We start from the raw sequence: 12,293 nt of genomic DNA, 5'->3' as shown, positions 1-12,293 counted from the left end.
TCTTGACAGCCTAAGACAAAGGCTAGTTTCTGTTTTAGACACAAATATTTTGATTTATGAGTGATCTTTTAAAAGTTCTTATGCATTTGGTAAAACATCCACCATTTTTTTTTGAGAGGCATCTACACATTTTTCTCTACTAAAGCCTTCTAATTATTTATGAATTGTTTCTTATTATTACAATAGCATTTCACCTTTAATAAAATCCCACCCCCAAACAATCTTCAATTTCTGTGTTTACATAAAGAAATAAGTAAAATTATTAAAGTCAACTGTATATAGAGGAATGCAATCTTAGACCAATATAAATGTTACACTTTTAACAAGGAATACATTTTGAAAATAGTGGACACTTATTAGCATAAATCACAATAGAAAAATCAGTTAATCTAACTATTGCCTTCAACCTTGTGGTATCAGAATGGTGGGAAAATTGGAATCTTTTTGCTATTTGAATGTTATAGTTTTTCTGAAATTGTAAAAATGGTTTCAGCTTCAGTTTACTGATAATTTTCCTTACAATAAGACACAATTTATAATGAAATGTATATGTTTGTAATTAATTAATGTACAAACATATAACAAAAAGCATAAAAGGGCAAGTCAGAATCCTGATCATGTTTGATCAAGTTCATAGCTGCATATTTCTGTAAAATATGGGTTAACATCCACACTGGGAACACTGCACACACACAAAAAGGAAAAACTGAACAGAAAGGAATAATTGTACCCACAAATTATTGGTTTATTCATGACTGGAGTGGAGAATGTGTATGGTTTGTGAAATATTCTGGTATATTAAATAACGTCATAGATTTCTATGTAAAAAGTATAAATTAAATTACTAACCCCATTCCTTCTGTTTTCCATTTTGGTTATTCCCCCCCAACTGGAATAAGAATTATTATGGGCATAAAGTAAAAAAGACAAATCTACTTTATTTAGATTTTTGGGACTGAATTGCAAATAAGATTTGAAACTACAAATGAAGTGGTGAAAAGCAACAGGTAACATATAAAAGCCCAATTTCTTATTTTACAAGAATTTACAATGTAATGAGGACTGTATGTGTTTGGGTGGCAGAACTGTGGAGGTTTTGTTTTTTCACTCTAAATATTTTAAAGTTAAAAACTCTGACTGGACGTGTTTGTAATCTACGCAAGCCTTTTTCTAGACTTTACTGCCAGAGGATTTGAATTCAATTTACAATAAAATCTCCCAATTAGTTTCTAGCTTAGCAGCATTAAGTAGTTTTGCAAAATGAATTTACCCAACACATCTCACTTCAGCAGTTTTAAACAATCCTCAGGATTTTAATCTTAATTCTGAAATTACTCAAATCAGTTAAATTCCATAATATATTAATATTTTGGGGAAAACACTGTCTTGTGCATTCTCAGTAGACAGACATCTGCTAGTCAAACAAAAGTTTTAAATTGCAAATTACAGCTTCACTTTGAAAGTCATGGTAGTTTCGTTAAATGAGAAATGTCCATTAAAAAAAGTAATTTGACATGATAATATTCCCAAATCATGATAGTCTTACATTTATTGAAAAAAAATCTTGAAAATTGAGATAACAATCCTTAATTACAGAGAAACCTCTAGCAGTTTTCTTATGGCTGTAATAATATACAAACAAATTAAATAAAAAACAAATCCATGTTGTGACTGGACATTTTATCCACAATCACTTTTCTTTTGTATATATTTATAGATGCCCCAAGAGAAGAATTAAATTGATTTATCCAGCTCTGCAGGTTATAGCTTATTAAATAGTGTCCAGCTTATTAATGCCACCTATTTCTAGTTACTGCCTTTTTTAAAAAGTTTTTATTTCAGATACATGCAAAATTGAAAAAGTAAAAATAATATTTTCAGAGGGCCATTGAGACCTGTATGATCAATTATTGTTGCCATATACAATGACTAACAAACTCAGAAGAGTTATGAAGAGAACCCATTTTGGGAGCATCCTGGCAGGTTTTCTGTAACCATGATACAACATTTGAGCTATGCCCACAGAACCATAATATCTTTTGCTTCCCATATTCCACTGATTTCACTCTACAGCATTCTTTACACACAGAGCACAAAGCAGAATATCAGAGGGAAAAATAATATACAAAGGATTAGTAGGCACTGTTTTATTCTGCCCTCAGTGCTTAATACAGAATGAGTGTTGACATTTTGTTTGTTACATTGTATTTTTTGTAATTGTTACAAGATTAAATTGAATCTGTAGCATTTTACTGGAGGTTTATGAAGATGGCAATGTACACAATCCGTGCCTGGGGGCCAACTGTGCTCCTGCTGAAGTCAATTTGAGCAAGATCAATGCCTAGGCTATGATTTTGAATGTGTATAACCTCTCCTGTCTCATTTAACACTGCCAATGTCCTGAATTTTGACTATACCAAATGGCCTCTTAACAACAGGCTTTCATTCTAATATGTACTTCTTTATAATAACCCCCTTCACAGAAAATTAAAATGGATGTGCTTTACTAGAGAGACAGTGCTGTCATTACAAATAAGATATAAAAGTTAAGGCTAAATTGAAGATTCATCTGCTAAATAATATCTTTTTCTCATTCAGAGAGTTTTCAAGTTCACAATGCTTTTGTTGTTCACGTTACTTTGGTTTTAACTGTTCCCAGTGACAAGCAAGTGACATTTAATTACATCCCTCAGATAACGTGGGGAAAATGGTAAGGAAAGAAGAAAGCAATGATAAAGCTTAAAAATATCAGCAGAAGTCCTACTCCTCTTCGTATGACAAGTAGTGCTTTCCCCTAGTGGGAACTGAGCAGAGCAGAAGACTGACTTCTGGCCAACAGAAAATGAATTTCTTGCTTGTTGCACTACTTCTGGGGCAGAACTGAATTCCAAACGGGTTATCAGATTCGCTGGAGCACGCACATACAGCCTTCTATCATGCTGCAGCAGCCCAAAGCATTTTTCATAAATAGCAGCCAAAAGAGAACATTATTTTATTGAAAGACAATGATATAAAGTCTGAGGAAAACTAATGAAGAGACCATCGCTGGCTTCTCATTTGGCTAAGGACACAGAGAGAAACTAACCAATACCATATGTTTTACCTGGCCAAGCAAAACGCCCAGAACTAAATGGCTGATAATAAAGATAGTTGTAAATGCAGCCATTCAAACAAAGATGATGTGCCCCCTCACTAGGAGTTTCTTTTCTATTTTAATGTTACCTCTGAAGTATGGCTAATGGAGACTACCTCCCAATGCTATTGAAGTCTCTGAAATAATCTCTTTGAGAGCACAGCCCTGGTGTAGAGACTGTTATTTGATCTTCCAATAATATTTAGCATAGATCACAAGTTAAAAAATATCTTGGAAGAGCTAATAACAATGCTGTTTTATTCATAATAGCTGTAACCTGAATGAAAACAAGGAAGAGCATCTCATTTTTCCCTGCTTTGCAGCTGCATTGTTTTCAGACACCATTACAATTTTAACTGGTAAATACAGCTGGAAATACAAAGACGACTTAAATTCTTTAGTCAGCCTGAAAAACAAGGAAGATCAGAACACATTCAAGCAGTGGGACAAAAAGGTTTGTATTTATCAGAGCTACAGTTCCCTGTTCATCGTGCCTTGAACAGCTGTAGTGCGTGAACCGAGTTCTGATGGACAGCCAAGACATGTAATCTGAATCACACCATCCCACTGCTTATTCAGTGCAGATAGCTGATACTACCTCAGCTCCTTTTTAAAGTTTTGACACTAGTCCTGGAAAGGGAGGATTTAAGTTAAACCCTTTCCAATAACTCAAATGTGTTTTTGTAATTAAAGCCACACAATTAGCATTGACAAGCTCAGGTCGGCAGAACAGAGATTATGCTGTTCAAGTGCTCTGCCACTCAGTGCCTCCAGCAAAAAGCTGCAGCAGAGGAGGAGAGAAAAAAATCCTCACACATTATTTAACAACTTGTACTCTTGCACTGCACCACTTGTGGATTTGTAAAGGGAGGTTTTTAATTCCTTGGCCATGGCCCCATTCCCCCATGGTTCTGTTCCTTCAAGACCACAAAATATTTGTCAGGCACAAGGGAAACATTTTATAACATCCAGCAGAATTAACTTTTTTTAAACCCATTCCATTTATACTATCAAAAGTGCAATGTAAAAATGGTTCAGTCTTGCAATATTGAAATACCTTGAAAACATTATCTTTTCTCCCACAAAAACAAATATTTGCATAGCATCTTACTCACTATGCAACTCTTACTGCCTCTGTATAGAAGCAGTGGGTTTCACTCTCCACATGAGGAGATGAATCTGTTGTAAGCAGTCAGTTTTCCAACCAGCTTTTAGGCAGATCTCAAGATTAGCTGTTTTGTTAACTAACAACAACTGACGGTTCATTTTTATTCTTGACACATTGCGAATACTTTGCTGTAAACACCACATGATTTACTAATAAGCTTTTCTGATCGCTTGTGAAAGAGGCATCTGAGTATTTCAGGCCCTGATCCTGCAGACACCCCCACACTAGTCACTTTACACAAGTGAGTAATCCAGCTCACTTCCATGGAGCTATTCCTGTGCATAAAGTCACTTCCCAGGCATAAGAGTTTGTTATGATTCAGTGGTGAAATAGGTTAATTTTAAGTGAATTCAACAGTTTTTAAAAGTGCACATATAACAACTTTTGCCACAAGCAACAATTACAACAGTCAAGAAATATTCATACCTTTGCCACGTGACACAGTGGAGTTTTCCTTTCGGCTGCATTTTTACCAAACTGGAATTAGTTCAGATTGTGTGTGTGTACATATACATACATTGTATTTATATATAATTAACATAATATAAACATATAGATATTAACATATTTAATATAAACTTATGGAGGCAAAGACCCTCTTTTCTGGATCTTTGCATCTGGAGCTTTTATTTCCGCTCTCTTTTTCCTACCAACGGAGAGAAATGCCTGTATGTATGCTGTGTAAAAGCAGAGAAAGCAGCATGGAAATGTGTAAAACATCACCCCCATTTTACAGGGCAACACCTTTTGAGATTAAACATGTAGTAATTTGGGGTCCTTATCCAGTTTGTACTCAACCTCTCACTGAAGTCGGGATTGTACCGTGGGGGTATGTCTACACATCAAAACAAACAAACAAAACGGCATATGTCTCAAAGCCAGGGTCAGCTGACTCGGGGTCATGGGGCTCATGTTGTGGGGCTAAAAACAGCAATGTAGACGTTCGGGCTCAGGCTGGAGCCTGGTCTCCGAGACCCGCCCCCCTCACCATGTTTTAGAGCCCAGACTCCAGAGCCTGGGCCCCAACCTGAGTGTCTATACTGCTGTTCTAAGCCCTGCAGCACAAGCCCCAGGTCCATTGACCTGGACTCTGAAGACTTGCCGCTGCTGGTCTTTTTTTGCTTCACAGGAGGACCCTAAGATTATAAATTCAGGGATCAGGATTTTCTATTTGCCTGTAAAGTGCCACATGTCTATTTATGGCACTGTCTAAACAATAACAGTACTATGCACTTTAGACTCAGGCTTCGGTTGCTTCATTCTAATGTCCCCTATCCCAGTATAACACCACCTCCTTGGCTCAGATTCAAGACCCTTAACCCCTAAATATAATTTTATGTAATGTGGTTGTGCTTGGAGGTCACCCAAAACTGAGTAATGTAAAGCACCTACACGTAACTCTCAAACATCACATTTTTTTCTAGTTCTGTGTGTTGGAAAAGAATGGAAACCCCCAGGATAGTGGTGATGTGTCCTGTTACCCTCCTATCCCGAGTTTTTGCTCCTTAGACAGGGTGAGGGAATCGCCTACAGAGATTTCTTATGGTTTCAGAGTAGCAGCCGTGTTAGTCTATATTCACAAAAAAGAAAAGGAGGACTTGTGGCACCTTAGAGACTAACCAATTTATTTGAGCATAAACTTTCGTGAGCTACAGCTCACTTCATCGGATGTAGCTCATGAAAGCTTATGCTCAAATAAATTGGTTAGTCTCTAAGGTGCCACAAGTCCTCCTTTTCTTTTTGGGGATACAGACTAACACGGCTGCTACTCTGAAACAAGAAACAAGTAATGCACACACACAATCATACTCTCCAGATAATGTTACAAAAGAAAGTTCTGTAAAGGAGACTGGCTCAGGCTTTCAATTATACTGTGGAGGAAACTGTGTGGAAAGGGACCGAGAGACTTTTTCCATTGGACCATATAAACTGGAACCATAAACTCACTGAACATTAAATCTCACCACATGAGAGTAAATCCATCCTCATCATCGTATCCACTCATTATACTCCACACCTGAACATAGCCATTATATGAACAACATACCCTCACATCTCAATGTCTGTACTTTGACCCGTTAACCTTTTACCCCAAATTGGGGATATTGCAGATTATGTATTCCTTATGCCATCCGACCCTAAACTGAACTTCACACCCCTTGATAATCTGTACGTTATTCCCTGATAACCAGAAACTTCTACGCTTAAACTCTGTATCGTTTTCTTTTTATTTTAACATCATCTTAATAAAATTATATATAGTAAAAGAGCCTCTCTTACCAAGTCTCCAGGCTTTACAGAAACCGCCACCACTGTTCCAGGCATCGGTGATCTCAAAATACTGGTTGTATCCTCCACTGCTTTCTCTGGCATGTATTTACTCAACTCTGCAGCAAGCTTGGTTAGTATTCGTAACTTGTACTTAAGGAAAAGACAAAAAGAAAAATGTTTTAAAATATTTAATCTCATGTCTCTTGTGAATTCTTTGTAATGATCTAAAAGTCTCGCATTGATATACTATTTGTATGATGACTTAAGACATGGTGTTTGTATACTACACACATTATATGTATAATGTATATGGAACTGTCTAAAGTTTGGAATCTGAGTCACAGTTTTCACTACCTGAGTAAAGGGGAAAAAAGTAAAAATACAAGACAACCCAAGACAGCAGCACTGAATAACTAAAAGGGCAATATCAGATTAATAAACTGGTTAACACATCTCAGGTTCTTTCCCCCCCCCCCCAAAAGGGAAAAAAGATTAAAATTTAAAAATAATTTTAAAGCGAGAAAATATCCTTTTTCTAACCAAATCCTACACTCAGTTACCCTGGTTTAGGTCTGGAGTAATTAGATGGAATAATTTCAGACACACACCTGTGTATAACTGAGCAGAATTAGAATTTAGCCCTGAATTACTAATGCCTCCCTAGACTATTAACAATGAATGAATTTTAAAACATTACTTTACTTTGTACTATTAATTCAGTGTTTTCATCTTACACTTCATTCAGCTTTTGCAATCAAAACAGATCAGACAATTTCACTTCCATAATATTGTGTACAAGCATAGGGCTGCAAACAAGGCATGGAAATGTCCTATTGGTAGTTCTATGTGAGGTAAGAAAGAATGGAAACCCTCCAGGATAAGGGTGATGTGTCCTGTTCAACCTAAACTGTTTAACTGTTTCTGTCTAATTTAAAAAAAAATATATTTCTATGATGTTTTATAAATTAAAAAAAACAAAACAAAATGCCAGGGCCTGAACTATCTAACAGCATCCCTTTAAACTAAACCTTTCTGAAACTATGTACATTTGTATGTCAATTTCCCTTTTTACTTTAGTTCTGAAAAACCTGTGTACACTTTCATGGACATTTCATTGAGTTTGTGAGAATTTTTCTTCAAAGCTGCTGCAGTGCATGTGAAACTGAATGTAGAAATCCAGTAGATGGCAGCATGTCTCTGTGAGAAACTCCTTATCTCCCAACACCAACTGAGAGTGAAAGAACAGCATTGCACTACATCAGTCATTTAAACAAAGGTTTCAGTAATAAGTGTTGTAGGCTGAAGTTCATTTAAAATTCAAATTTGTATTTTGATGAGGTAAATTTTAATACCTTTTAAAAAGTATATTGTCTACTGAAATAGTTAACCATTGTTTTGTTAAATGGAGTCTCTCTGCTTTTCATTTTTATACAAAATGACACAGATGAAGGCAAAGGGGAGTCTAACTTCTGCTTCAACAGGGAGCAAAAATGGGATACTCGGAAAAGACAATGGTAAGCTAATTAACTGCAGTGGAAATCTTTAAAAAACAGCTTTCTGAAGACACACATTGTTTGGCTTTAACAGAGGGTTATCATCCTACATAAATGCTGTCCAGATAGATGGAACATGTGCAGTGAGCAGGGTAACCATTTGGTTGGAAAATATTTGGAACTTATCAGAAATATGAGATACAATTTATATGAAACACATAAAACCTTTAAATTTAGTCATGTGCCACTGTAATAAATGAAGCTATACCCACCACATGGAGATTTTCGGATTTACCAAAATACGTATGCCTTGAGTACTACTGATGCTGCACATATGAGCTTGCACCACTTTGTATATAAAAAGCTGCTTTAACTGAAAACATCCTGCTGGCAGCATGCTGTCAATTAGAGTGTGGAGTGTACATTTTCAAAAACAAAATAAGGTAAGTTATTTACCTTTCTGCACAAATGACTAAACTGAATGCAGTGAGCTGCTTGCCGTGTCCCTTTAAAAAAAATAAAACTGTGCATGTGCGTGTATGCACACTTGTGGGGGGTGGGAGAAGATGCCTAGAGGAGATTTGGTAACGTAAGTTGCAAGCAAAATTGCGACAACGTGACAGGTCAAATAACATCTTATGCATGTTTCTTTACTCTTGAGTGTGTGTGTTGCAATCAAGACATACAAGTGTCTGCCAGTTTCTGAAGGATATGATCCTTAAGTGAATTACAGTGCAAATAAAAGCTTTTTGCTCCTATTTAAATTCATCTGAGTCATAAGTGGCAGGGGAAAAAAGCTAGCAGAGTGCATTCTGCTGTCAATCTAATAAACATTCTGTGCAGAGGGACTATTTATCAAAGATAAATTGTACTTAAAAGTCCTTCATTAAATCTATGGGGGGGAATATAATTACCCCAAATTGCACAGTTTCAGTATCCATGGTTAGTGTCTGCTTTGTAATCATAGTTTGAAAATAATAATAATAAAAAAAAACTAGGTCTTGGAAGAAAACAAAAATAAGTCAGCTTTCTGGACTGGCACTACTGTATGGTGTTAGTGATTACTTCGATATGGTTTTCAAAAGTTATGGTTAGCCTCCATTTGGTTTTCTAATTATTATATAGATCAATTCTTCTGTACTGCCCAACCTCAAAATTTAAACTTTAAATGCAAGAAAAAAATCTGCTTTAATTCCAAGGAACAAGCCGTCTTACAACATTTCACTGAGGTTGAAATACTTAAAGTAATTCCCCATCCACATCAAAACCTGCAGCAATGCAGGGGGATGGGAGACAGGGAGAGTGTCCTGCTGTACGTTGCACTTTAAAGCTCAATTTTCCATACTAAGTTATAGTATCCCTACCAACCAAATGCTGAGTTTTTACCATCTTTATAATTTTCATATCTTTTACATTCTTTTCTCTGCAGGACTCCTGCTTTTCTTGGAATGAGATGTGAGAGTCAGTAAACTAACAGCTTTCAAATGCAGGTCTTTGTTATTGATGAGCTGTTCCTTTTGCTTTTGTATTTGTTTATTGTTCTTTAGTCTGTTTTGGGGATAAGAGAGTTATTGTAATCGAAAAGTACAAAATAACAACAGTAAACTTCTCAGGAAAGGCCTTTTTTGGTGCAGTTGGCTAACAAATGACCTTTCGGAATATAAAAAAAGAAGACAAAGCACCAGTTCCTTCTTTAAGGTTACCTTTGATGTATTTCTACTTTCTGCTGGACCCACTAAATCCCCACATAAGCATTCCTTTGTAAAGCTATCTCTTAGCTCTCAGAAACCATATTACAGAAAGGGGGGTCAGTGAGCTCTTGATCCTAACCTGAGACATAAACACGTGGCTTGATGAGAACTGCAAAGGCCTTAGGAAGACCAAAGTAATCATACAATGATTACAGATGTCTCTAAAACAAAGACAATTAGGGACATACCAAGAGTGTCTATATCACACAATTAATACTGTTGCACTTTTGGCTTTACTGAATTAAATCTAAAATCTGAAGTGGATGTTTCCATGTTTTTTTAAGGTGTTTTTTGGTTGGGTGGTGAGGGGGAAAATGGGGAACGTTACAGAGGTTGGATTACAAGTGGAGACCATAAGGTTTTCATTGGTCTAAAACAGAAGAAACATCTGCTGGAGTCATAAGCAAGATTGTCTGTTGGTGGACTTTAGCAGCAGCGAAATCTGCCATTGATCAGATCTGAACTCATCAGCAGTCGTCTCTGGTCACTGCTCCACTCTGCGGGGTTTCAGAGGGTAATTCTGCCAGCCAAAGTAAAGTTAATAAAAAAGTACCTGAATGGAGCCAGGCATGCCTGATTGGGTGGAAAACAGGTATTTCTTTTTCACAGGATTGTTGAAGTCCACTATCAGTAAACAAAAACGACGGTAGGGAAAGGGGATGTTAGCTAACAGTCTGCTTAGGGTAACAGTACGCTACCAACAGTCCTAGGTCTCTTGGTAAATGAATGTTATGGTGTATGTAATGGAAAACCACCTCTTACAACTAAATCTCTGTGACTAGAGAAAAGGGCATAATAATAACAGATGTGCAGGAATAAAGGTACAAAGAGAAGGCAATCAAATGAAAACTATATATATTTATTTTAAATCTACTGTATAAATCTCTTAAGTAGAATAAGTGGTAAAAAGAGAGAGAGAAAAAAAATGTAGGCAACCCGTTGTGATTTAAAGGAGGTCACAAGCACATATCTAAAATACATTTCCACTTAAAGAAAAGCTCAGTAAACTATACAGGTTATCCTACCAACTATGACAGAATATAATATGCCGCAAGTATGATGCTCAAACTGCATCCTGTTACATTTTGCATTAGTTCATTAAATATGACCTTCCCTACATACCTTAATCTCACATTCTCATGAGTTGTAAATACTCAAACTCCACTGGATATTTTATAGAGCAATCTAACATAGCAATATACATATGTAACTTAAATACCTATTTGGATTGCTGACCAGAAGCAAATTTACAGTAGGCTTTACATGATATTCAGACATGTTTTTAAAACCTGTCATTTTTCTGGTAGGAAGGTTAAAAATTGTAAATTGCTCAGCTTCCAGCAAATAAACTGCCCACTGTGCATCTTGATTGTTTTCAGTACAACAACTACACAGCATACAGTAGAATAATGTCCATTTCTGAATTAATAAACTCTGAAACCTTTTAATTAGCTAGGTAATTTCCCTTTAACGCTCTTAGGAAGCTTCCTTTTCTGTCTCAAGTCATTTAACAGGTGTCAATTGGCCATCAGGAACTCATGAGTAACAGTTTTCCAGTAATCGTTCAAGTCAATAATAAGTAAAGTTCAATGATAAACTGCTATCAGCACATTGTCTTTTTCGTTATTTCCTCTTTACCATTTCAAAGCAGTGACCATATCCTTGTTTATATTTTCACCATGGCAGATAAATAGGAAAGCTTGTGTATTTATTCCATACTAGTTGAAGATGGCAGTCATCATCATCTTTTAGAGACAAGGACTTCTTACTCAACCAGGAGATTTAAAGTAAGTCTCACATTACAGTGATCTTGAGCTCTGGGTTCTGGAGCTAATTTACTTCCACTGTAAGAACTACTAGTAGTAAGAACTAGTATTAAGATCTCCACACAAGCAACTACATCCCTAATATAGTGCAAGAGCAAACACTGCACGTGCTAGAAAATGACAGTCAAAAATGAATACCCACAAAAAGCATGATCCTTTAAAAGCGGCAAAAGGGAGAGGGGGAAGAAGGAGAAAATCACCATCATACAGAACACAGTCCAGCAGCAAAAACTTAATTAGAATTGCAATCCAGCCATGGTTCCCACTTTCAATTCATTGTGTGATACATAATTAACACTCCAGAAAAACCTAACAAGGGCTAAAGCCATGCAAAATACATCCCCTTCACTTTAGGCTACGGCTAAACAGTCAGGATCAAAAACATACAGCATTAAAGCTTGTAGATGTCCTTCTCTTGGAGTTACAACCCAGACGAAGAAGGTGAAATGAACAGACAGACGTTAGAAAGCTCTGTGAGCCTCAGAGCTTTCTACATCTGCAGTCACTGGCGCATCCTGTTAGCATAATGCTTTGACAACTCCATCAGCGCAGTCTCAAGGTAGCTGTCAATCAGGATGCATCATTTAATACAACAGCACTCTGAGGATTTTCTCCTACAACCCACATGACAGCATATCTACAGCTCTATTT

At 36.5% G+C, this 12,293-nt stretch overlaps 1 protein-coding gene across 8 annotated transcripts in view; it reads right to left on the bottom strand.

The window, feature by feature from the left end:
- PCCA (propionyl-CoA carboxylase subunit alpha) overlaps positions 1–12,293 on the bottom strand; it is a 391,797-nt gene that overhangs the window by 11,375 nt on the left and 368,129 nt on the right. For all 8 annotated transcript variants that reach the window (XM_037896419.2, XM_043535149.1, XM_037896417.2 and 5 more), the window contains one exon: positions 6,582–6,722. In XM_037896419.2, the coding sequence (XP_037752347.1) occupies positions 6,582–6,722 (141 nt within the window). The remainder of the gene's footprint in view (positions 1–6,581; positions 6,723–12,293) is intronic.

The sequence above is a fragment of the Chelonia mydas genome, chromosome 1, assembly GCF_015237465.2.
Source record: "Chelonia mydas isolate rCheMyd1 chromosome 1, rCheMyd1.pri.v2, whole genome shotgun sequence".
Classification (NCBI taxonomy): domain Eukaryota; kingdom Metazoa; phylum Chordata; order Testudines; family Cheloniidae; genus Chelonia; species Chelonia mydas.
Note: the sequence above shows the minus strand (reverse complement) of the source record. Positions and strands in the feature narration are given on the sequence as shown.